General features: G+C 35.2%; 2 protein-coding genes and 1 long non-coding RNA gene across 10 annotated transcripts; 2 read left to right on the top strand and 1 right to left on the bottom strand.

Annotated features, from left to right (window-relative positions):
- Positions 1 to 478: 478 nt before the first annotated feature.
- LOC146911875 (uncharacterized) lies at positions 479 to 1259 on the top strand. The gene is made up of 3 exons (XR_015014646.1): positions 479 to 566; positions 658 to 733; positions 850 to 1259. It is a non-coding gene; the product is annotated as an uncharacterized LOC146911875 (long non-coding RNA).
- Positions 1260 to 6838: 5579 nt separating this feature from the next.
- LOC146911874 (protein FAR1-RELATED SEQUENCE 5-like) lies at positions 6839 to 9558 on the bottom strand. Its single transcript, XM_085718241.1, has 2 exons — positions 7262 to 9558; positions 6839 to 7150 (listed from the first exon to the last, which is right to left on the bottom strand). The coding sequence occupies exons 1-2, from the start codon at positions 9500 to 9502 to the stop codon at positions 7139 to 7141; spliced, it is 2253 nt and encodes a 750-aa protein (XP_085574367.1). The 5' UTR covers positions 9503 to 9558; the 3' UTR covers positions 6839 to 7138.
- An 11856-nt stretch (positions 9559 to 21414) lies between these two features.
- Positions 21415 to 26544, top strand: LOC146911873 (uncharacterized). 8 transcript variants are annotated; one of them, XM_085718538.1, is made up of 7 exons: positions 21415 to 22223; positions 22847 to 22935; positions 23058 to 23168; positions 24539 to 24627; positions 25147 to 25188; positions 25294 to 25531; positions 26285 to 26544. In XM_085718538.1, the coding sequence occupies exons 2-6, from the start codon at positions 22876 to 22878 to the stop codon at positions 25442 to 25444; spliced, it is 453 nt and encodes a 150-aa protein (XP_085574664.1). In that variant the 5' UTR covers positions 21415 to 22223; positions 22847 to 22875; the 3' UTR covers positions 25445 to 25531; positions 26285 to 26544. The 8 variants fall into 8 exon arrangements, 7 of the variants coding, with proteins under 7 accessions (XP_085574664.1, XP_085574668.1, XP_085574669.1 ...); XM_085718542.1 differs by having other exon boundaries at positions 21422 to 22223; positions 23061 to 23168; XM_085718543.1 differs by lacking the exon at positions 21415 to 22223 and adding an exon at positions 22235 to 22396 and having other exon boundaries at positions 23061 to 23168.
- Positions 26545 to 27526: the final 982 nt, after the last annotated feature.

Below are 27526 nucleotides of genomic sequence, written 5' to 3'. Positions count from 1 at the left end.
AATTAGGGTTACATAGGTTCATCTCCGACCTAATCTCTAAGAGATTTAGCTACTCATAATTGAGTTTACAAATAGCATAATCAATGAAAGAATTAAAACATACATAAACTGGGTTAGAGATGATGAAATCCTCTCCGCTGCAGCCTTCTGGGTGTTAAAATCGCACTTTCGTTCTCCAAAATCGTAACCCCTGTTCTTCAGATTGAGTGCAGTATTTATAGAAGTCATGGGCCTGACCCATCAAAATCGCGCCGCGCCTTGTTAATTGGCGTGCCGCGATTTCCCTCAAACAGGGAGGATGTAATTTTTCTTCTAAAATCGCAGCACGGCTTGAAATTGGCGTGGCGCGATTTCCTTCGAACAGACTTCAACATTTAAGCTTTTTGCACTCCAGAACAGTAGAAATTGCATAAGAACTCTATCAAAATGTCACAATAAGTCCCTAATATTACGTAATGACAGAATGTCATCAGTGGACATAGCAATGTCTTTCGCAATAAGTCCATTGGTTTTCAGTACAACAAAATTGTTGAGGCTACTCTAGGAATGCCCAATCCTCCCAGCTGGTAATGAACTATAATTGTTATATATTTATGAATCATCTTGGATAGGGTCGCCATATGATTGTAGAGATAACTTAAGTTGTTGTCCATACAGGGACAATTCAGGGGTATGGGTGATTCACTGGATGAACATGGAACACCTATTCCACCCGAACTGTTTGATTCACCCGGTAAGTACTAATACATTATAGGTTGATACATTGACGGCATCCTTTAGTTTACAGTAAAGTTAATGTTCGTTTTCCATTTTTACTGTTGATTAATTACTCCATTTTATCATATGTAGCTGAATGAGAAGGCGGTAAGGATGAAGATTGCAGCTGACTTGCTCATTGGGGACCACAACATTTTACGCCTTGAGGTTTTGGAAAAGACTGATGCATATTTGAAGACCATAGATAGCCCGGCTAATAAACCCATCCATATAGACGACGATTAGTGTTGTCGTTAGGTTCCTAACAAACCATTATTGCAGTGAAGTAGTGGTTTGATCGGAAGCTGAAATATCATTATCGCTTATGGTTTTATCCGAACTTTGAATATTATTAATATGTTTTGATTATGGAGCCCATATATTTTGTTGGTACGTACCGCTGACTGTTGACTATCTACTTGTAATGATTGTTGATGAACACATTTTATCCTTGGTTTATCATGAATTTGGTAGACCTTAATTATGTTATTTCGCTTTTAGCTATGCTATAATGTCCATGCAATTGTGTATGAAAAGTTGATTCTATACAGAACCATTAGCACGATCGTGCAATTGTAACGCATGGCCGTGTTAAAGAATATGTAGGTTGTTAAATGTTGAACAGAACGTTTAAGCACGACCGTGTTAGTATACAACACGACCGTGCCATTCACAGCATTCTTTTTTATTAACATTCAGTTGTTTAGTTCCAGTACGTTTAAACACGACCGTGTCATATTTACACACGGCCGTGCTCGAAAAATGGCATATATTATAAGGTGCATCCAGTTTAAAGAAGCACGACCGTGTTTGTTTACAACACGACCGTGCCGGTCCAAGTGTTTTAAAGAACTAATAATTATATACATATGAAGTTGTTAACTTAACGAACGCGCCCCATGTGGCTCAAGGGTTATGATTGTCCCAGCCTCCACCTTTTTTTTTTATTAACATTAATTTTTTTAGTTTCATTGGTTGTTACATATTGAAAATGATAAAACGATAATTATAAACTACCTTAAAATAAAAACGTCTCATACATCATAATTATACGGTGGTTGTTACATATTGAAAATGATAAAACGATAATTATAAACTAGCCTAAAATAAACACATGGCATACATCATAATTATTCTGGATAAACTTAAATCTAATCGTTGTACCACTTTGAAAATTATTATTTCGGCAAAATCTATTCCACTTTGGTCCGATTTTTGCTATGCAGTTTGGAGTGTAGTTTCCGTCACTGTTTGAAACGATATTAAAAAGCTGATGATCTCCGTTATCTCCACATAACATTAAAGTTCGACATACATTATGTTCGATGTATTGACTAAAGTCCGAAGGTAACTTCTGCATAAGGACATTAAAAATAAACTCATTAATATATTATTAAAAGAATATGTAATAATAATTACCAATAATAAATATTTTAAAGTAAGTATAGTTGACTTTACCAACTTGTTTCTCATTGTTAGACCCTCCCGTAATTGAATATCAAAAAACTTGATTTCATTTCGCTTCAAACTTCTACTGTGAAAGGCAGGCAGTTGGTTGAAGATATTGACTTGACGAAATTCGTGGACTTTGAATATATTCATTCCATAGTAAGCAAACTTTACAACCACGTTGGTTGGGAAATTGTGGTATTGTTGCAGTGTGTTCCAACCATTGGTTATAGTTGGATTAAAGAAGTTTTTTGTTAACTCAAGTGTTACGATATTTCCATAAGGTGTGACAACGTTCCAGGCGTCATCAAAATCATTAGTGTATGCCTCGACAAAACCCGGATCAACTTCAACACGTGCCTGAAAAAATTGTAATATAACAAAAATATTACATACTAAAATATAAGGAAGAATGTAATAGATGAAGCCGAAATAAATGTTTCAATGTTGATAAAATAGGGGTAGAGAAATAGACCATAAACGATAATTTGACAGCACCAAAAAATGCCTCTGGGGAATCTGGAATCATAACATGTATATGATTGTGTGTATGGGTGAGAGCCATAGTGGAAGAGTTGTATTTTTTTTAAGGAAATGAAGAAAGAGTTGAGTAGTGGTATACTCAAGTGTAACAATGTGAATGTATTTATAGTGTAAGACAATTGAAATTTAGTTCAAAACCATGTATAAAACAATTAAAGATTGAGTGAGGGAGCATCCACTTTATGGAATCTCTGCCATGGCAGTTGACAGACATATGCATGGTGTAGGAAAGTATTCAAAAGCAAAGGTATGTGCCATCAAATCGTTAATAGACTGTAATCTATACCTATTGCAATCAAATCCAGAATAAATAAATATATATATAGCTATTATAGTGCTTGGAAATGGCATAGGATTAAAGGGTGTGCATCCATTTTCAAGCAGCACGACCGTGTTAGTATACAGCACGACCGTGCAATTCATATGTTGACAAAAAAACGAATGTTTATATACATCCCAAGTTGATACCATAACGAAAGCGCGCCCATGTGGCTTAATGGTTATGAATGAGTCTATAAGTGTGCCTTGCCTAAGTAACGAGGTGGTGGGTATGGGTTCGACTCCCAGCCACCACTTTTTCCATTTGTATGAACATTTTTTTTTCCATTTTATACGTGTAAACACGACCGTGTCATTTTTACACACCGTCGTGCTTGGAAATGGCATAGGATTAAAGGGTGTGCATCCATTTTCAAGCAGCACGACCGTGTTAGTATACAGCACGACCGTGCAATTCATATGTTGACAAAAAAACGAATGTTTATATACATCCCAAGTTGATACCATAACGAAAGCGCGCCCATGTGGCTTAATGGTTATGAATGAGTCTATAAGTGTGCCTTGCCTAAGTAACGAGGTGGTGGGTATGGGTTCGACTCCCAGCCACCACTTTTTCCATTTGTATGAACATTTTTTTTTCCATTTTATACGTGTAAACACGACCGTGTCATTTTTACACACGGTCGTGCTTGGAAATGACTGGTTTTATGTTTTACCAGAACAAGTACGCACGACCGTGTCAATATACAGCACGGTCGTGCTCGAAAATCTATTTGGTTTTTTAGTTCTTACCAGATTCTATACGCACGACCGTGTCATTTTACAACACGGTCGTGTGCGTTTCGCAGACTTATATATCAATATTGTCTTTGGTAACCGTTCCTCATTCTCACCACACTCATTCAACTTCCATCCAAAACCTAAACCTCCATTAACCTCCATCAACTTCTCTTCCAACCCAACCTCCATATAAACAACTGCTAACTTCACCAAATCTTAACAAAAACAACAACAAGCAACAAGTATAACACATTCAATCCAAACCACAATAAAAAATCATCCAATCTTCAAACAAATGTCCAAATTCGTGTACCCTCCAAACCTAAATTAAAACCAACCAAATTAAAGTTTAAACATCAATCAAAGACAAATCCTCATACCCAATCTATAAACCCAACATCAATTCAACCTTTCCCTACCAAAATCAATCTTAAAAACCAAACTTGTATCCCAAAACCCAATTTTTCTTCCTTTTGTGAAATTCAAAAATGACAAAAAAGAGAAAGGATGATGTTGTTGATGATGCTGTTGATGATGCTTCATATGATGATGATCATGGTTCATCTAAAGTAAAGAAGAAAAAGGTTGCTGATGATGGCTCTTCTCATGCCAAGAAGAAAAAGGTTGCTGATGATGGTACTTCTCATGCTAAGAAGAAAAAGGGAAAGGAAGTTGCTACTGATGGCAAGGGAAAGGAAGTTGCTACTGATGCTGGCTCTGGTGATGGCAAGGAAAAGAAGGGTAAGCCTTATGCACTTGGAATTATCCTAAAGAAAGCAGAGGAAAGGGAGAGGTTCGACATACTTGCTGGAAGAGGTCTCTTAATGAGCAGGTATCCCGATAAAACTACTCTAGATGATTTAGGTATGAGAGAAAATGTTAGGGATCTGGTTGGTAACATAGGATGGGGGAAATTTATAGGACATTCATACTCCACAAAGGTATACCTTACCCTAGAATTCCTTAGTACATTGTGTTTTAGAAAAGATAAAGATAATGTTGATGACCCACAACACAACAATGTGTCATTTAGCCTGGATAACCGTGAATTTAGCATGTCACTAACTGAATTTTGTGAACGGATGGGGTTCGCAAGCACGGGACTCATCCACGATTCTCATAACCCGAACAATAGGCCTGAGAATTATGATCCTGATGAGTTTTGGCATCAAATAACTGGAATGAGGAAATTTGTGCCTAAATCTGCTAAGGCTAGTTCCATCCACAACCCTGTTTTCCGCTACATTCACAGGGTTATGGCTTGCTCCATCTTCGGTCGAAAGGAAACGGGGACGGTTAGGACCGATGAACTATTCATATTATGGGCTATGGTCAACAAGCAACAAGTAAACACAGGTTACTATCTTTTAAGCCATATGGCGTCTGTTGCGACACAGGACAGTGGTAAGATTGTGGTGGGGGGACCGATAGAGTTCATGGCCAAGACGTTAAATATTAAATTGTATCGTGATGAACATCCACTTCATGGTTGCAATGGAATCAATATTGACACACTGATTCAAATGAAAATGATTAAGGATGTGAGTGGGGGGAAGAGAGAACAATTTCAATTGAGGGTTGCGAACCATGACTCATTTCTATTGCCAAATCCTGATAGGACTGACACATCAAATGTAGAAAACTGGATTTATTCCGATTTAGGTACAGAAGTTCCTGCAGAGCAGCATGATGGAGATGACGTACATGCTGATGACCAGGAGGAAGACCAACCGCTGCCGGAGGTTCAACATGACCATGATTGGCGTGCAAGGATAGAGGCTGAGGTTCAAGGGACAAGGGCCGACCTTCAACAGATGAGGATGGAGCATCAAAGGCATTATGAAGAGGAGCAGGAATGGCGTGGAATGATGATGGCTGAGGTGCAGCAGATGAGGCAGGACAACCAAACGCAACAACATATGCTCAACCTAATGATGCAGCACCTAAAAATTGAATACCAACCTCCAGGTGGAGTCTAATGTTGGGAATCTGTGTTCGTGACTTACGGAGTAGGGAGGATAGGTTTTTTGCTTGCTTATGCTTCTTGGATGATTGCTACTGGTTTTTTATTTAAGTTTCTTGCTTCTATTATGGAACTGTTATGTTGGGTTATTTTGAACTTGCTAACGCTACTTTTGTTTACATATCTTTCATCAACTACTGGTACTGTTATATTGGGTTCTATTTGAATTTTGTATAAGTTTCTTTGAACATGCACTATCAAAAATTCTGTTCAAAACTTAATTGTGTTCAAGTTAAGTTTGTTTAACTTCATATGTAAATCTTTGTCGGTGTCATAATCTATAATTCTGTTCAGGTTGTATTGTAAATGATTCCAAATTGTATGTGGTATTATTTACGTATGTGGCAAGGAAATACAATTTGAGCATGCTGTGGTGACAACTTTGTAAAAAATATGTAGCACGACCGTGCCCAATTTACACACGATCGTGTGTATTCCTTTCACATTACTAACTAATGACCAGATTGTAATGACACGACCGTGCCAAAAATTAACACGGTCGTGCTTGATTATCAGCTATAAATTTCATTAGCATCAGTGCTCATAAGCACGACCGTGCTAAACTATCACACGGGCGTGCCTTCTATTCCCATTCTGGTTCAACTTAGAACATAGTATGTTGACACGACCGTGCCCAATTTACACACGATCGTGTGTATTACATTCACATTACTAACTAATGACCAGATTGTAATGACACGACCGTGCAAAATATAAACACGGTCGTGCTTGATTATCAGCTATAAATTTCATTAGCATCAGTACTCATAAGCACGACCGTGCTAATATATCACACGGGCGTGCCTTCTATTCCCATTCTGGATCAACTTAGAACATAGTGTATTGACACGACCGTGTCACTTTCAAACACGCCCGTGCTAAGTACGAATGTAAAATGTTTCCTTCAGCACGCCTGTGTTGTTTGTGTCCAAGGTCGTGCTCATAACCCAGTACACATATTAACTACTAATTGCTTAACAATAGAGGTGGCGCAGGCAATTAGACACATCACAACGAACAACGTTTTACACAAACCTTCAAATATTCACGAAATACTTTGATATCGTGTACATATTAAACAATCCACATCAAATTAGAAAGGTTCCAACATCATAATATCACAGATTAATAAAAATGCATAAGTTCACTCCTAAATACACGCAAAACAACAATCAATTTAAACAAACAACAGGTCACTAACATCTTCGTCGAAGGGTCATCATACACCATTCTCCGGTTCATCAGTTGCGAACATCTTCAACGCAACATCAAACTTCAAAATTCATCGTGCTCCTCCAATCTTCAATTTTAGTTCAAATCCTACGTTGTTCGAACAATAATAAATTACTTACAATGTTGACGCTAATATCACCGTTTAAATTTTAAACAGTAGAAACTTCAAACATTAGATAATAACGGCTTCACACTTACCATGGGTGTGTTCCAATCTTCCGAGTCTTCAGCATACCCTTGATCATCATTGATATGTGATGAATGATTCTGTGACTGTACATTAAAGTCTTCTCGTAGACGACAAGACTGCCGGTTGTGACCCTTACATCCACATATGCCACATTTCGGCGAACTCCGCTTTTTATTTCCACTTACATTACGAGATGAAGACGCAGCTGCTGCTCCACCTCTTTTCTTAAGCCGTTGCGGATTACCTAAACTTTTTTCTGTCACTGAACCGACCACGGGCAATTCATCAACTTCACCCCTGCTTAATGATTCCAATGTTTCGGTGTGTTTTTCAATCATTTCCATGGTTTTGTGTATATATTCAGGATCTCCACACTTCAACACGGCATTGGCCATCCTCTTACATCGCTCAACGAACATCACATACGTAGTTACAAATGCAGGATCACGGTGACTTGAACTATTAGCATTTTGAGCATTGATTCCATCTTTAGCACGTTTGGTCCATCGTTCCATCACAAGACATTCTGGCAGTACAACAATGTTCAAATGCACTAGAACATGTAAGATATGTTCACAAGGAATACCAAATGTCTCGAATCTTTTGCATGAACATTTAAATGTCAACCGTTCTTGGCAAAATGTCACGATCCAATGAATATCGTCCCTAGGGTATTTGAAAACATTGTAGGTAAAAATGGAACCACTGCGCACATCACCTTCGACTTTGCACCGACTAGATCTCTCCAATACGGGCCTAAACTGCTTAAACACTGACCTTGTATATATTCTTGAAGCTGACTTCTCTAATTTTCTATGTTGAGTTTGCAAAACGGGGTCACCAAAAGAAGATGCATAATCCGCCTCAATTTCTCTGTATCTAACATAATTCAGCCACCGCAAAAAATGCTGTAAAAAATCCACCAAATTCGACAAGACGGTAACATATTTTCCAAATTCAGAATGAAGTCCTTCACACCTTGAGGTTGTTCTGAAACCAGCATAAAATCTACCACGGATATGGGCAGTTGACCATTGCTCCCGCTTCTCATACAGCTCACGAATCCACTTATTATTTTCCAACCCAAACTCTGCAACCAACAAATCCCACATAGTTTCAAACTCTTCAATATCAAAATCACCGAACATACACCGTTTGAACTTCGGGACAAATTTTGGATTTTTTATATTGCTCGTTGCATTTCTAGCCAAGTGCCAGGCACACAAACGGTGATGAGCATGTGGAAATACTCTTCTAATTGCATTTCTCATTGATAGATCTCCGTCAGTTATAACTGACACAGGTGCCTTCCCGCCCATTGCCTCAAGAAATTGTTGCAGCAGCCACACGTAAGTGTCCTCAGTTTCATCACCAACAATCGCACTACCAAATATGACACTTTGATTATGATGGTTCACACCGGAAAAAATAACTAACGGTGTGTTGTACTTAATTTTTCGATATGTAGCATCAAATGCCAAAACATCTCCAAACACCGAGTAGTCCATACGGCTAACCCCATCACACCAAAATAAATGTCGAAGTGTTCCATCCTCTTTAACTGTGTGCCTCCAAAACATCATATCATCCGTACTACACAAACCCTTAAGGAAATCAATTGCATCCTCTGCATCTGTACTCTTCCTCTCCCTGTTCTTGAATTGCTCGTTGTACATGTCTCTTCTTGTATATCCAAGATTTTTAAATCCACCAGCCTGTGAAGCAAAAAAACCATAGATGCGTGACGTAGGAATGCCAGCTTTCCTCATCATTTTCATTTGGTATTTGTCATAATCGCTCATCTTCCTATGTGCAGGTAGCATTCCCTCATACTTCCCATCCAAAAAGGTGTGATTGTGAATATCGTCAACAGATTTTATGTACCATCGACCGCTACCAGCGTCAACGTGTACTTGAATTTTTGCCATGCAACCACACCTACTAGTTGCCTTCTGCTCTCTTTTCCTATCGGCAGCATTACTTCCAACCCTGTAACCTTCTCTATGACAAACAAAGGTTTGTTGAACAACATCGCCATCCCTGTTCTTAACAACACGGCTTTTTCTACCGGAAAATCCACGTACACAACCGTACAAATTGTAAAACTTGAATGCAACTAAACGATCCTGAAAATGGTACCGCATGATTTCATCCGACCCTATTTCCTTAAAATTAATTCTGTCAAGGTCAGCCATGCAATCAACCGCCGTTTCATCGTCAAAGTTGCACCCATACAACGAACTGTACATGTCTTCGACATCTTCATCCGAGGAACATACATCACTCTCCGAACAAGAGCTATTGTCCATGTCCTGTACAATAAAAATTGCAAAATAACTTAGTAATTGACAATCCTCAGATCAGAATTACACTACGATTTTCGCTAACTTCAAAAATAATTTACACAATAATGTAATCACATCAACATACCTCTACCTCTGAACCTTCCGCATTAAGGTTGCATCCCCCAGTTATGTCGCTTACATTGGGAATTTCGAAAATTTCTAGAATTTCATGAATATCCATCTTCCTGTTCATCATACATACATGGATTTAAATAATCACAATCACAAATTCGCCAAAACACACACTACCTTTACATGAACAAAATTGCAGGAACCAGACAAATACAACACTACATAGCAATACTAGTAGAAAGCAAAAACAATTACTTCCAGGATGTCCAGCACGACCGTGTCTATAATCAGCACGACCGTGCTCCAAAACATTCAAGATTATAACTTCATGCATGGAATTTTGGCACGACCGTGTCAGTAAAACGCACGACCGTGCTAGATTGCAGTTCAGAATTTTTCTCACAAAACCTAGCATAAACCAACCATATTTACTTCCATTACCACAAGCACGACCGTGTCATTATTGAGCACGATGGTCATGGTGATAGTAAACAAAATGCATCCAATCTCCAGTGAGTTTGAGCACGGTCGTGTGTAACTTAAGCACGACCATGCACAACACCATCTCATAAACTTGGTGTTGCAGCCATTGTTGTCTTCTTACCCTCTTTCATTGACAAAAAACTAACTCAAAAATTCATTATTTATTCTTTCAGTTATGGTATCTCAGAATCTTATATTAGCCAACAACACTAACCCACTACTTCTATACAACAACCACATAGCATAATAAAACATTTAAAATGATAAACAAAGTTATGTTCATACCTTTAAGTTGAAAATGAATTTAGATCTATAAACCAAACTAAGCTGCAATCTCCAGATCAATATAGGAAAGTGAAATAATGTTGAACAATTTTGTTGATGGATAAGAACTTTAACTTAAGCATGAAGGAGAAAGCATATCTGGAAATATCAAGAGCATGGGTGGCTATGGAGATGAAGAAACATGTTAAGCATGAAGGAGAAGGGAAACAAAACTCAAAATGAGATTTATGGTGGTGTTTCACGTGTATAACGAAAATATGAATTACTACTCTCCATGTTTCAATTTTAGCAGGGGGTGTACAAGTAATTGCTGATAACTGATGGTGTTTTAGGGGGTGTGAGCAGCAGAAACAATAAATGGAATAGTTTATAATATAATATGTTTTCATTAAAATATTCCAGCAGGTAAAAAGTGCTTTTTTACCGCCAGCTGTCCTTCATTTCCAGGCCACTAAATGTGCACAAGTCTTTTGCTTGTGCATGCTAAATGCCACCGTTTCAATTGCTTACATTTAATGCTGAAGAGACTGTTTATGTCCGCAGCTACTGTTCATTGTTTATTTTATTTTGTTTAATCGTTTTTGTAAATTTTGGTGGACATTCAATATTTTAATATTAGAGAAATGATTCAATTAGAAGTATGCTTGCTAGGCTTTCTCCATTCTCGGTTAATTACCTGTCATTTAGTATTAGGTCATGTCATTTCTGTTGCAGCTCTTTTGTCATTTCCCATGCTTTGCAGGTCTACAAACTTTTTATCATAATGGTTAAGCTGAAATAAAGTTAAAAAAGTATCCCTTCCACAATTAAAATCAACTAGTATAATATTCTCTTAAATAATTTTCACAGGGGATGTCCCACCATATAAATCCTATACGTGCCTATGAGATTATGCAAGCTTCAAATCAAATCTACAATCTACAACACAGCTACATATCTCCTTGAAACAATCTTCTTATTAAAACAATTTATTTGCTCAGATTTGTTTATAAATAGAGAAATGATATTTTGACAACCACTTTTTGACAACTTTTGGACAACTTTCTCTCTCATACTCACATGATGTTGTTATCCTCTCTCTTCCTTTTTCTCTCTCCATTGTTTTTGACCAATAAGAAGTGAGAAAAACAAGGTTGTCAACAAAGTTGTCATCAAATGGATGTCAAAATATCATTACTCTTATAAATACCATCTGACTGCCCAAAGCTTTAATATACATTGTACATTGGTATGTGTGATAGGGTCAACTGTGTCACTTAATATGGGACATAGAGAGTAATATATATAATTTATTTTTAAACGTCCCGGTGAGTTGTCCATGTGTCCAAAATTGTAAGGTTAGACATTGTTATTGAGGTTAGAAATCCAGTCGCTCCATTTGTGTGCGTGAGTTTCTAAGATTATTTTTCTTTTCATCTATGAAAATTGCTGTTGACACATTAGAGAAGGCTGGGACACACATGTAAAATACGTTTTTGCCCCCTCGGCAGTTAACTGCCGAGGAATTTAAAATCCGGCTGCAGTTAACTGCCGAGGAATTCCTCGGTAGTTAACTGCCGAGGATCTTCTGCTACAAGTCTGGCAGAAGCTCTCTCATCTCCATTATTCATCACATCTTCAAATTTTTTTTCTCAAATCTCTCTCACAAATCTCTCTAAAAAATCCAACCAAATCCAACCAAATTTATTCAACAAAATCACAAGTAAGTAATTATAATGCTATTAACTTAAATTTTAGTTGTGATAAATGTTTTTATTTTTTAGTTTTTGAGTAGATTTATTTTATTTTAGTTTTTGAGTAGATTTACATAGTATAATTCATTTTTAGAGTAAAATGTTTGTATGATGTTTATGTTATAGTTTAAAGTTTATTGGTTATATTTTAATTTGGTGTTTTAAATTAATTTTTTATTTTAGTTTTTAATTAGATTTACATGTTATAAATCATTTTTAGATTAGATGTTAGTTGATTAATTTTGTTAAAATGTTTGCATGATGATTATGTTATAATTTAAAAATTTTAGGGTTATTTTTTAATTTGGTGTTTTATATTTTTTATTTTATTTTAGTATGACTATATGATTTATTTTAAGAGTAAATATAATTTGAATAATTTTGCTATATTTTACGTTAATTTTTTTTTTAGACAATTACATTTTAGGGTTATTTTTATGATTTTTAGAGTCTATGTATAATTTGCACATTAAGTGTTTGATGAAATGTTTGAATGAGTTTTTCATTGATTATTTTAAATTTCTATGTGCGTAGATTTGAAACAATGGCCGGATGGATCGACGTTCATGCAACATTCAACGGAGGAGAACCTCAAAGGTTGAAGGTTCGGTGCCTTGATGTAACGTTAAGAGATCTCAAGGATCAACTGAATGAATTCAACCAAGGAGTCAACCCAAGAGACACAAGAAGGGTGCAAAATGTTCGGTATAAACATCCAAAGCTCGACGAGGGGAGCATATCATTCACTTGGGTGGAGTTAAAGAACGACGAAAACGTGACGAGTATGTTTTGGGAGCACACCAAGTTCCAGTGGATCGATATGCGGGTGACGTTGCTGAGATCAACTGAAGATATCATCAATAGCTTGATTCCGCGAGAAGATCGTCATTAGTTAGGGTAAGGTGCATTCAAACTACAACAATTGTCTTACCTCTGAAATGGGGTGATTCAAACTTGCCAAACGGCTAGGACTCAAGCATTTCGCCTCGCGTTCATGTTTTTCCTTTGAAAAGGTTAAATTCTTGTTAGACTGATTTAGATGATGGTATTAAGTGTCAAGGAATGGACCTCATTTCGTTGGCACTTGAATACCATCATCTAAATCAAATCTGACAAAAATTTATTCTTTTCAAAGGAAAGCATGAACGAGAGGCGAAATGCTTGAGTCCTGTTGTTTGGCAAGTTTGAATTTACCCCATTTCAGAGGTAAGACAGTTGTTGTAGTTGGAATGCACATTCCAACTGCAACAATTGTCTTCCTTTGGATGGGGTCATTCAAACTAGTTAAATGGCAGGACACCGGCATTCGTCCGGGAGTGTTTTTGTTCCATTTTAAGTGTTAATTTCTTGTTGGCTTCGTTTAAATGATGGTATCGAAGTGTCAAGGTCTGGACCTCATTCCGTTGGCACTTAGATACTATCATTTTAAACCAAGACCAACAAGAATTTAACATTTGGAATGGAACAAAAGCACTTCTGGACGAATGCTGGAGTCCTGCTGTTTAGCTAGTTTGAATTAAACCCATTCAAAGGTAAGATAATTGTTGTAGTTGGAAGGTACATTTCCGAATGTAATGTAATGATAGTTTATGTAATGTAACGAAACCTCTATCGCAATATTTATTCGAATTCATGCTATCGCAATATTTATTGAAATTCACACTATCGCAATATTTATTCGAATTCACGCTATCGCAATATTTATTGGAATTCACTCTATCGCAATATTTCAAATAACATAAAATAATTTCTAAATAATTCCTAACATTTTCTAACACAATTCTATTCTAAACAAAATAAAACAAAACATTCCCTCAAAAAAAAATAATAAAACAAAACCTCGGCACTTAAGTACCGAGGAAAACCTCGGCAGTTTAGTACCGAGGAAAACCTCGGCAGTTAACTACCGCCGGTTTCATTATTTCCTTGGCAGTTAACTGCCGAGTCGTCCTGAAGCCAGAAAATGACAGAACCTGTTGAAGGCAGAACCTGTTACATGTGTTTTTGCACATTGTAAACACATTGTTTGAATGCCAAACCATAAAACCTAATCAAAGAAAATTAGCAACATAATTGAAATTGAAAATATAATACGGAAACGAACAATAGTCATAAAAAAATGTCATCGAAACAAAGTAACAACAAATGTACTAAAAGTACTAACAAAACGGCCAAATGTCATGAAAATAAACACCAAGTCCTAAAAATATATCCTAAACATAGAATACTAGCAGTCCTAATCCTACTGCTGGTCCTGGTCCTGCTGATGCTGCTGCTGCCTCCTCCTCGGTCTCTGGGCTCTCCTCCTGGTAATGATCGGCGCGATCTGCTGCCTAACATCCTGCAAGGCCGCATATAGCTCCTGAGGGGTCATGCTCGTCACCTCCTGACCCAAAAACTGATCAGCATGGGCAACAGCGCCGCTAACCATGTCATAGGTGTCAGGGGAGCTTCTCGCCTCGTACCGCTCCCACTGCTCTGCAACGATCTGCTCCTCGTTTGGAGGCCTCGGAACATCTCCCGGGAGAAGTGGCAAAATCTGAGGGTGAGACACAACCGTGTACCATCGTACATAGCCCTCTGCCATACGCCATGGTTGCTCTCCTGCCTGCTCACCCCAATTAGCCTCCTTAAGCGTGTGAGTGCGGAAGTCCGTGAAGGCCTGCACAATCTCAGCCGGTGTCAGCGCTGGAACATCCGTCGGAGGTCTAGGTACGGACTGGACGTATCCGTACTGCCTCAATACCCTCTCCGGCAGGTGACGGTACACCCTACGATCGCCGCACATGATCTAGCTAGAATACCAAAATACCTCCTCGAAAGGCTGGAACTCCCTGTGCCCTTCGTACGGCCTCCAGCATACGTCATCAAACGTAATGCGATCAAACAATGACCGATACGTGGCCCCCTCTCCATGACCCTTCTGAAGAGTCCACCTCGCCGCAACCGGTAAATTTTCAATGTAGTCCGGGTTTGGATCAACAGTGTAAAACTTAGGGAAGTGCGACAAAAACCATGCCTGCATAAACCATACAAATCACATATAAATAAATTAAAGTTAACTAAAAAAATAAAATTTACAATTAACAAAAAATATAACAAAATATAACAAAATAATAATAGTTAACAAAAAAATTAAATTTAAATTTTTACTTACAGTGAGCAGTGTCACGCTTCCCCCAAGCTGCCTGTCTCCGGGCAAACAGGCCTGAGCTAACTCATCGTACAGGTATGCAAGTGCCATCCCTCCCCATGAATAAGCACGCATCCCCGCGTAGCCGTCCACCATAGCCGTCAAATAGATCAACTGGATGCGTTTGTTGCTTCTATCCCCAAACAACAAGCATCCAACCAAGTATAGAAGGTAGGACTTCACACAATAAGTCCTAACCCTCTCCAACTCCTCCAGCTCCTCTGGATCCTGTGTATCCGCCAAAAGGTTGGCTCTACCAAGGTGCGTCGTATAAAACTCCCTCAGCTTTGGATAACTAATGTATCCACCATACTCAGTATTGCAGATTTTCTCTGCCTCTTTCCTCGACGCACCCAAGTGAGTCATCAGTAGTGCCTCTCCCTCATGCCTCTCCCTCATGTCTCAGCATCTTCTTCCGGTGGCCCAACATCCGCCCTTCAATCGGGACATGCATAAGACATGCGACATCATCCAAAGTCACAGTCATCTCCCCCATAGGCATGTGAAAAGTGCTGGTCTCGGAATGCCACCTCTCGCATAGAGTCATCAGCAAAGCGTGAGGCACAGTGGCGTAGCCCAAGTATACCAAATCATGTAAGCCACTCTGCATAAGCGGATCCCAAAACCATCTCTGATTGGGGTTTGGACGTCCGAGACTCAAAATCTTGGGGCCATGATTAATTGGTTTTACAAAACGCTTCTTGCGGCACTGAAAAAATAGAAAAATAAACATAGTTTAAACAATGTAAACATTTAACTAATAAATATTAAACTTAACAAATGCTAAAATAAAAATAAAGAAAACATATAAAGAAAATCACATATAAAGAAAACATATAAATAAAACATATAAAGAAAACATATAAATAAAACAATTTAAAGAAAATCACATATAAATAAAACATATAAATAAAACATATTTAAAGAAAGTCACATATAAATAAAACATATAAATAAAACATATCAATAAAACATATAAATAAAACATATAATCTAAACATATAAATAAAACAATTTAAATCAAGAAAGGAAAAATAAAGAAAATAATTAAACATAAAGAAAGGAATTAAAAAAAACATATATAAAAGTTAACTAAAAGAAAGAACACATAATTGTTTTTACTTACGTCATCCATATAAAAAAACACATATAAAAACACATATAAAAAAACACATATAAAAAACACGTAATTAAACATAAAGAAAGAACATTTAAAAAAAAAAATACTTACGTCATCCTTATTATACCAAAGCGGCAATGCCACATGATTGACATAAGAGTGAAGCAAAGATATGTCCTGCGGTCCTCCAGGAAAGGGAGCGTCCGTAGGCAACACCTCCGGGGCAGCCGCCATAGCAATGTCATCATCGTCTGGCTCCCCTGGCATATGCGGCTGCTCTGGCTCGTCGTACCCACCATAAGTCACATCATGGTGATCCTGATAGTTCAGGTACTCCACCGCCTGGGTCGGGTCAACCACCTGCGACTCTTCTGGCTGTGCCTGAGAAGCCTCAGAAGGCTGAGAAGTCCCTGAACCATCCCCCCCCTCCGACCTCTTCCCCTCTTTGGGATATGTGCGTTTCTCCTCTCCTTCTCCTTCCGGTAGCTTTGTGTCTGAGCACGCCTACCACCAATCATCTTAGATGGATCAATGGGCTCCTGATCGGCCATATCTACACAAATTTTTAATAAATTAACATCATTTTCCATAACATAATCAAACACATTAAACACACTAGTCATAACTTAATCATTAACATTAACAACAATCAACATCATTTCCATAACCTAAAATCATTCATACAATCATCATTACAATAAAATCAAGGGTTAATATGTGTTTACCCCCCTGTAATTTGGGCGAGTTTCGGTTTTCCCCCCTGTAAAAAATTTTGTTTGAATTGCACCCTTGTAAAAAAAAATTTTTTCCGGAAAACACCCCTCCCCCCTCCAACTCAGCAGATTCGCTGACGTGGCTTTTTTTTTTCATTTTTTATTTTTTTTAAAATGCCACGTCATATTTTTGTTTTAAAAATATTTAAAAATAAATTTTAAAAAACAAAAAAATCCAAAAAATAATAAAAAAATTTAAGTTTTTTTCCAAAAATTTAAAAAATCGAAAAATAATTTTAGAAAAATAAAAAAAAACATAAAAATATTCAGTTTTTTTCCAAAAATGTAAAAAATCGAAAAATAATTTTCAAAAATAAAAAAATAATAAAAAAATTCAGTTTTTTTTCCCAAAAAATTTAAAAATTGAAAAATAATTTTAAAAAAATTTCCACGTCAAATCGAAAAAAAATTAAATTTTCTTAAATAATTTAAAAATTATAAAAAAACTATTAAGATTTTTTTGGAAATTTAAAAAATTAGAAAAAAATCAGAAAATATAATCAGATTTTTTTAAAATTAAAAAGATTTTTAAAAATTCTGGAATTTAATTTTCAAAATACAAAAAAAATAAATTTTCAAAATTAGAAAAAAAGGTCAGATTTTTTAAAAAATATTCTGGAAAAAAATTAATTTTTAAAAATCTGAATACAAATTTAGAGGTTTTTATTAAAGTCATGGAAATTCCATTTTTCCTATAATTAAGCTCTTCATTAGAGGAGGTAGAATTCATAAATCATAAATCTTATAAAATCTTTCCACGACGATGACAAAACCCTCTGATATTATTTGAGAATAAAAATTCTTATTATAGCCCCAAAACGGATTTTTGTTAGAATCATTAGGCAAAAAAAATTTGTGGAATGAAATGATTTTTTTCCCAATATTTTATTAAAATTGTGGTATAAAATTTTCGACTAAAAAATCTGACTATTTTTCTAATTTTTAAAATTTTTGAAAAAAAATCTAATTTTTTTCGATTTTTAAATTTTTTGGAAAAAAAATATCACTATTTTTCTGCTTTTTTATATTTCGGAAAAAATCTTAATATTTTTTCTGAATTTTTTGGATTTTTAAAATTTTGTAAAAAAAACTGAATATTTTTATGATTTTTTTTATTTTTTCAAAATTAATTTTCGATTTTTAAAATTTTTTGGAAAAAAAACTGAATATTTTTATGTTTTTTTGGATTTTTCTAAAATTATTTTTCGATTTTTTAAAATTTTGGAAAAAAAACTTAAATTTTTTTCTTATTTTTTGGATTTTTTTGTTTTTTAAAATTTATTTTTAAATATTTTTAAAACAAAAATATGACGTGGCATTTTAAAAAAAATAAAAAATGAAAAAAAAGCCAAGTCAGCGCCACGTCAGCGAATCTGCTGAGTTGGAGGGGGGAGGGGTGTTTTCCGGAAAATTTTTTTTTTACAAGGGTGCAATTCAAACAAAATTTTTTACAGGGGGGAAAACCGAAACTCGCCCAAATTACAGGGGGGTAAACACATATTAACCCTAAAATCAATAACCTAAACTAATCATTTCTATACACTTACAATAAAATCATTCATACAATCATCATTATGTCCATCATTTCCATCATAACTTAATCATTTCTATACACTTAATCATTCACATCATAACCTAAATACACTAAAAAATCAATATACACTTAATCAAAGTATAATTAACATCACTTCTATCATTTCCATAACCTAAACTAACTAAATAATCAAAATAATTTTCATTGAGGCATTTGATCAAACACTTTGTGTGCAAAGTATAAAACATATTCAAATTGTGTTCATTTGCCACCATTCAAAGCCACATTACCATTTAAACAGCATATGCAACATCTACATTCATTTATCAATTCAAAAACTACACATGCAATCATCAAATTGTCTATTTTAATCATCAAATCATCATTAACCTAACCACATGCAAACTACTCTAATTTTTAAAAAAAATAAACCTAACAAACTAACATTAACATTGCAATGATTAAGGGTACTTACTTGTGATAATGTGGTGATGATTTGCTTGCAATTCGTGAAAATGTGATTTTGGAGAGAATTTGGATGTGTTTGAAACAAAATATTGAAACTGGAAACTGCTTCTGTTCGTTCTGTTTATGTTCAGAAAACCTCGGCAGTTAACTACCAAGGAATTCCTCGGCAGTTAACTGCAGCCGGATTTTAAATTCCTCGGCAGTTAACTGCCGAGGGGGCAAAAACGTATTTTACATGTGTGTCCCAGCCTTCTCTAATGTGTCAACATCAATTTTCTTCATCTATCTATATTAATTGAAATTCGAACCTCTGACACCTTACCTATTCATTTTATTTTTTTTTGAAAGAACCTTACCTATTCATTTAATAAGTGAAATTCTAGCCCTAAGCTACATGACAAAAATCAAAATAATATTATATTTTTAAGGTCTCTGGTTCGATTCTCCTCGGTGTCAATTTAGGTGAGCTAATTTAACTTCTTCAAAAAAAATTATTTTTAAATAAGAATAGTATAATTTATTTTCAACAAAATTAGAGCGCCAAATGATTTTTCTAAAAAAATAATTAAATAATTTTTCTAAAATAATAATTAAATAATTTTCCACAATAAACTAATTAAAGAGACGATATTTACACCCCACCGATTGTTATTTATTTCCATAAGAATAGGGAATAGAAATTATTAGAGAAGTTGATAATTTTCATATATTTAAGAGAATGTAATTGTTATTCCAAAAGAATTACTCCAGAAATTTATTGAAGAAAATTATAACTTTTATAGCTTTAGTTTTTGTTCATGTGTTGTGGTGGTGTCGTGTCGTCTGTAATTCCACTCGTGCGTCATCGTGTGGTCAATGATCGATTGTAATTCCACCCATCCGTATGTGGCCAACTGTAATTCTACCTGTTCGTCATCGTGTAATCTGTGACTGATTGTAATTCCACCCACCGTCTGTAACCAACGTTAATTCTACCCGTGCATCGCACGGGCAACACACTAGTTATCAACAAGGTCTATGTTTAACCTCTATTGAAGTTGAATATGATGTTAAGTTAGATATATAGATACAAAAACAAATTCTAATCTAACTGAGGACAGATTAATTGAGAACTATTTGAAAGTATCATATAAAAAAATGGTAACGTAATGTGCATTTTAGATCGTATTGATATCTTTGTCAAAGGTTAAACAAAAAACTATTTACTTTTGTTTGATTATCAACTAGTATCATCTTATTTTTATTTATTGGGTCATGCTAACCGGTGCCCCCGGGTCACTGTTTAAGCACACCATAAAAGGAAAGCAATACTAAAAAAGGAAACTTTTTAAACTTTTTATGGATTAATTATACAATTTTCACTTCATTAATTATTATATAATTTCCTTTTTTAGTACGATAAACCAGTGCCCCGGGGGCACCGGTTAGCATTTCCCTTATTTATTTAATATAAATTGGGGAGAAGAAAATTATTAATTAAAGTGATATTAATAATCATTTTAAAATTGTTCTGGATAAAATTATTTAAACTTCGTTTCTTAAGGTTAGACCATCAAACTCTTAAATATGAGATGAGACGTCATAAACGAAGTGTTATATTTCTTTGAAGGTGTGAGAGTTGATGATCGATGATGAAGTTGATGTTAATGTTCAAAAGGAAGTTGATGTTAAATTTTCAGTAATTTGTAGCACCTTCAATTAGAGTTACGTTCCATTCTTGCACACCGCATTATTATCAATCCCTTTTTACTCGGACTTGGAATGCATTCGAGTCACGTAAATTTTCATATAACTTTGTTCTATGTTTCCACAAGATAACATACATAATTTGGGTTGGTTATCACGCATGAAATTTATTGTTACGTGCATGATCAAAATGTTGTGTGTTTAAATATTTGTAAATTTATCAGAGTTCTATTATTTGTAAGGTAAATTCTAAATAGTAAATACTTCACTCATTTAATCTCCATCTCCATTAACTAAATGTTAATTGAATTCCCGCCCACATGCGCAAAGAGTCCAATTCTCTATCACTTGGATGAATCTGTTGTCGGTAAGATACACATATTATATTTTTTTTTTTCTAAGCAAGGAGTAATGGCAGACATCGGGAGGAAACACCGACCACTACTAAAAAATATACATTTTACATCATGGGTTAAAAGAGTTTCACATCAGTCGATTACATACCAGATGTCAAAGGCAACTCTGAACTTTATAGCATGGTTTTCACATCAGCGGAGAGGAATGTCTGAGGGGAAAAATAACTGATAAAGAGTTTTCACATCAGTGGGTATAACATCTGTAGAGAAAAAAACGCGGTGGCAATTTTGTTATTTTGGTAAATTCTATTTCAGAACATTAGCTATATGGTACCTGTAGAGTAAAGTCTTTTGTACAACATTTTCCTTTTCCTCTTCTCCGAAAATGCGTATCCCATTTTCCCTCTCTCACAAACCCTAGACTCTTCCAATAACATAGAGATCCCTTTTCACTTTTCTCTCATCTGTTTCAAGAGATGCACACCGCGACTCTTCACGACCGTACGGTTCATGGATTTCAGAATCAATCTTCTACCTCCATTACTGTTCACGGCTACTGTTCACGTTTCTTCTACCTCGTACTGTTCGCGCTACTGTTCACGTTCTTCTACCTCCAATGGTGTACAGATCTGTTTTTGTTGATTTTGATTTAGTCAAATTTGAATCTAATTTTGGGAAAATAGGTTATATTTTGATTTTGATTTGGTTTATTGCGAGTTTACTAATTTACACGTTATTGTGTAGATCGAGTACTCAAAGTTGAAACTAGAAGATTCATTGCTAGCTTTATCAAAATTCAATCAGCGCCTCCTACCTTTTAAATTTTTTTTTGAAGTTGTGTTTTTGGTGTGAAAATGAAACTTTACTCTTCTTTGAATGTTAGGAAAGAGTGTCACGAAAGGGTTTAGATCTGATTGAAACGGTCAGTGAAGGGTTATTGTTTTTTTCCTATTTTATTATCTATACAAGTTTTTTTTCTATTCCTTATTTATTTTATTTTATTTTTCTGGTTTGAAAAACATATAGGAAAGAGTCTTTGATTTCAGTTTCAGGTGCAGTTTAGTGTTTTGGACAGCTGTGAGAAAACGTTTGTGTGTGTTTATTTTGAAATATTCACGTGATTCATGTTGTTTAGTGGAAAATCCAATGCTTGAAGTTCTGTTTCCGTGTTCCTAGGTGCTTATGTTTTAAGCAATTTGAATTTGGTTTTGTTTTGTTTTGCTTGTGTGTTGGTTATTTATTGGTTTTTTGTATTTTATGTGTTGATTCAGCAATCTAGGGCGTGAAATTCATGTTTCTTTGTCACTTGTCACATTGCATGTATATGAATATCACCTTAGTCCCTCCTAAAAAGTTTTATATAGTAGGGTTATGAAGGTTAGGTTTAGCTTAGAATGTGAATTTGTATGAAAGAATGTCATGTTTTGGACCTTAGCTTAGTTAGTGTTCATTAATTTAGATAAAGGACAACCCTTTTCTTTTAAGAACTATAGTATGTTTTTGAGGGTATGGTCATTTTATTTACCAATATGTTTTGTGTTGCAGTTTTTGATGAACACTGAATAAAAGATTGAATGACGTCGATGAAATCGTTGAGATGGCTGATGAGAAAAAAGAGTGGCTTGTCTGATGGGGTCTGTCCTTTCTTCTTCTTCTAGTCTTAGTGTTTTTTTAGGTGAATTTGTATATAGCTAGTTTATCTTTATTCTGAATATTTGTTTGCAACTTCACTATTTTGACATCGGTTTTATTTCAGCAGGGTAAATCAAGTTTCAGGATGAAACAATTGCCTTTTATGGTAGTTGTGTGTACAGTAATGTTGTTCATTGTATATAGAACTACAAAGTATCAGTATCATCAAGAAGAGGTACGCGATTTGTAGAATGATTATATATGTATTTCAAATTGATACTTAATTTAGCATCTTATTAAGGATATAGTACCATTGCTTTATCCAGAGTCCTATAATTATAAAACTACTAAACTCTATTTGATTAATTCTAGGCCTGTTTATTAGGGATTATAAAAAGAGGATTTTTTATGTTTAATAATTTAAAGGGAATTGATTTTTAGTGTGTTTGGTTTTGTGATGATAAAAATTGATTTTGAGTGAAGTGATTGGACATAAAAATGAGTTGAATTAAAAAAAAATAGAGGTATCAAAATGAGTTGTATTCATAAAGCTTAAATTGTTTAGAAGCTTAGACCTGTTTTGTTTTAGAAAACGTTTTAAAAGTTTGGTAGCTTTGGTGGCGGGATTGACATATATTCTATTCCATCTTAATTGAGCAATACTTACTTAGCCACAAGCATCTGGAAAATATACAGATTCCTATTGTTATACTTAAATGGTGACCATGGATTTTCATTTTTGTGTAATGTATTGGTGAAACTGAATCTAGCTTTAGAATTTCAAATAGATTTTCTGGAAGAAAATCAACTTCAATCTCCCAAATGTGAAATGAAGTTTTATGACTATGTTGGGAAGGGGTGACACGAGCTAGCTAGATTCTGAATTATTGAGTTGTATTTTAACTCCTTTGATTGAATTGGTCTTTTGTATTTGTATCTTTTACTGTTAATGTTACGTAGTGCTAGCTAGTCTCTTATTGCATGATCCAATTAAACTAGATGCTAATAAAAACAACATTGATTTTGGTGATGGATACATGCAATGTTCACATGTCAATTCAAATCCAAATGAATAATAAGTGTATGTTAGGAATCACAATGTGTTTCGTTTCAGTTTTAAAGTGTATTTTTTATCAAAATGATTGTTCGTATTCTGTTATTTTTGGTTTCTGACTTTGCTTTCATCTAGTTCTCACCAGTCATTTTGTTTTCTTTGAAATGTGTGTTCTGTTTATATTTGTATTTTTTCTGCACTACTAAGATCTTGTTCTACCTCTATCCTTGACCAATATTAAGAATCAAGTGCATTGGATGGGCTTGTTTTTACTATAGAGTAAGTAATTGAATCACAATACAATTAGCTATGCTTGTTGCTAAGATAACATTTACACTTAGCTTTCAAGGTAAAGTTATAGTTATGCTTGTTGCTGATTCATTTGATATGTAGTCTAAACATATTTTAAATAATTTTAAAAGTTAAAAAATGTATTTATGTTAATATTAGGATCTCTAGTCATAATCTGTTTTGGTAGTGTTCTTTTAAGCTCAACAATGGAAATTGCAAGGGTGTTAATTGGAGCTATTCATAATCGGTTTTGGTCTTAGATGCAAGAGAAAGGAATTTTAATTGAAGTAGAAGCTTGGGGTGTTGAATTGCAGCTTGGAGCTCTTGACAGATACCAACTCAAAAGCATGTGAGTTTCTTATTTAAGTGTTGATTTGCTTAGGGTTTAGGAATTGAGAATGAATTTCATGGATTTAATTAAGAGCTTAATGAGATTTGGGAAAGAACATGAAAAATCATGGGTTATGTTAGAAACTGAGAAGAACATGGAAAATAAAGGGATTTTATAAGTTAAATGGTCTGGTTTTGGCTGTTATTGAACTATATATGTTTGGTTTGCAAGTTCATATAAAAAAAGGAATGCTTATGTGAACTATATATGTTTAGACACACGAATTGTTAAATTCTACTAAGTATAGTAGGAGAAAAGCTACCTACAAGTTTGAGAAAAGTTTCAGTCGTGTTTGTGTACCAATACCCACTCTTGTGTTAAACTGTACCAATTGGATGGTTAACCCTCAAAACAAAAATTATATATGTAATCTTGACACTCTAAGCTTTCTAACGAGTGTTCGTTTGCTCAAAACAGATATCGTTTGGTATTTTAATTAAATTGTGAAAGTCAAGGTACTGATGCTGGAAATTGCAGGGTGGACCCTACGAGTTTGGCATATGTGAGCCATATGAACTGGTAAGTGAGATGTTCGGAACATGAGGATCGTCTTTTCATGTTGTTCTGATTCCTTGGAGGCTTAACAGCGTTGAAACTGATTTTTTAAGATTTGGTTTGATGTAGGAAACTTGGAAAGAAATTGAGGAATAAGCATAAGTTTAAGCAAGAATGTAGGAGCTTGAGACTTAAAGTTTGGAGATATGCTAGTACATGCAAGGTCTCTATGATGTTCATGTATATTGGGCTGTCAAGAACTATTAGTAATTGGATTTAGAGGACTGGAGAAGATAGAAGCAAAAGCATTGGCGGAGGCTTAAGAAAAAGTTGGAGCAAGTTGTTGAAAGTGGTCCAATAAGTCATGGTGAGTTCCTTAGATAGTTACTCCCACCTATGGGGTTTATGTGATTGTGTGAGAAAATCAATATTTTGTATGTTGTTCATGTGAATTTAGTTACCCCTTTGTGTTAATGTCAATACTCACTTACATAATGATTAGTAGAACTGATGTGTCTCTTGGAATCATTATATGCATATGGGTGTGCCTGGGTATGAACAGATTGAATCAAAACAGGTTTTTTGCAGGTTGTTTTACTGTCATGCTCGCCGAGGCGAGCTGGAGCTTGCCAGAGCGAGTAGGACGAGTTAGCTTCTGACTTAGCTCACTGTGGCGAGGTGCTAGCTCGCCGAGTGAACCTCCCAATTGTTGGCTCGCCAGGCGAGCGAATGCCCACCAAGCGAGCAGTCTTGTACAACGACATATTTCTAAAAGTACACTGTTCATATCCGGGGACCTCTCTGCAAATTCCAGAAGGATTATTTCTAAAGTCGCACGAATGATTAATAAATCTAAGAAATATTTTCTTTTGTGTGTTTGTGTTGGCAGTGTCATGTATATCTCTTAATAAATCCAAAAAAATATCTCATGAATGTGTTAGTGTTTTTTTTTTTGTGTTAAGTGTCATGAAAACTAGAGTGTTATTTGAAGATAATCTATTTTGCTTAATTAAGAATGAACTTGTTATTGAAATTGCTGGTGCTTATGTTTGATTATAGTTTATAAGCCAAATTCTGCATTTGAGATAACTTTTTTAATTGATTTTTTTCTTTTTTGCAGCCGAAAATTGATTATGATGTGGCTCATGAGATGAGATGATATTGCCGGTGCTTATGGCAGAGATGTTGTGGCTATGCTTTATGGCGGAATATACAATGATGATTCTGCCCAAAGATAATGTATGGCTGAATGTCGATATTGCATGCTCTAATATAACTGCCTAGCTAAATTGTATATATATGGAATATTGATGTAGAAAGTTAAGGATTGATTATGTAATATCAAAATTAGATAATATAACTTCCTTTTAAGCATTAAAATTGTCCATATTTGTTTTTATATTTTTAATATGAAAGAAAAGAACAGGTGTCAAGCTTATTTGTAAAGCAGTTTTTTTTTTTAAAAAAAATATATTTCACAACAGTGGTTTTGAGAGCTGATGTGAAATATACCCATTTAACTTCAATGTCTATCTTATAACTGATGCGAAAACCATATTGTCAAATTTTAAAGGGTGCCTATTACATCAGTGGATAGAGACCTGATGTAGAAATCAATATTTCACATCAGTTCAAACCTGATGTGAAAGGATGCGGACTTACCACATCATGACACCTTACATCAGTTGCCAACTGATGTGAAAAATCATTTTCAACTGATGTGAAAAATGATTTCTGTAGTAGTGGACATATCAACTAGGTTGGCATCTGGGAAACCTCCGTCCTATGCCGCCAAACTCTAAAATTTTATTAAAAAAGGAAGAAAACATACAAGAAGAGGGGGGACTAGGCCAAAACCCCCAGAAGAAAAACGAACAAAAAAAATGCTGAAATAAACTACTACAGACTAAGAAAATCTGTAGTTAAACAAACCAACTCCATCACGAAGAAATCCATATGCAACTGACAATCAGCCGGAAGAGTTTCTAACCAAATAGAACTTTGAATCCCATGACCCATATTCGCCAATAACAGAATCATTTGGAGGAAGACCACCCTTTGCCCGGGTTTGATAGGGCGTGCCAATGATTTGCTTTTTACGATTTTGCTTCTGCGCCTTAGTAAGAACTTGAGTGAAGCCTTCATCAGCCATTCGTTGATCATATTCACGGATTCTGGCCCATAAATCATGACCATTTTGAATGTTCCTGCTAACATGTTGCTGTACGGGTAAATTTACCTCTGCATTATTTTTATGAGTTGTGTGCTGAATTTGTGGTACAGAATGCTCGGACGTTGCAGCATTGGAAACTTGCTCTATGTTTGCAACATCAGTTGTCTCTTCCAATACATGTACGAAGGT

Source organism: Medicago sativa, chromosome 6, assembly GCF_051527215.1.
Source record: "Medicago sativa cultivar Bolivia chromosome 6, Bolivia_mono, whole genome shotgun sequence".
Classification (NCBI taxonomy): Eukaryota; Viridiplantae; Streptophyta; class Magnoliopsida; order Fabales; family Fabaceae; genus Medicago; species Medicago sativa.
Note: the sequence above shows the minus strand (reverse complement) of the source record. Positions and strands in the feature narration are given on the sequence as shown.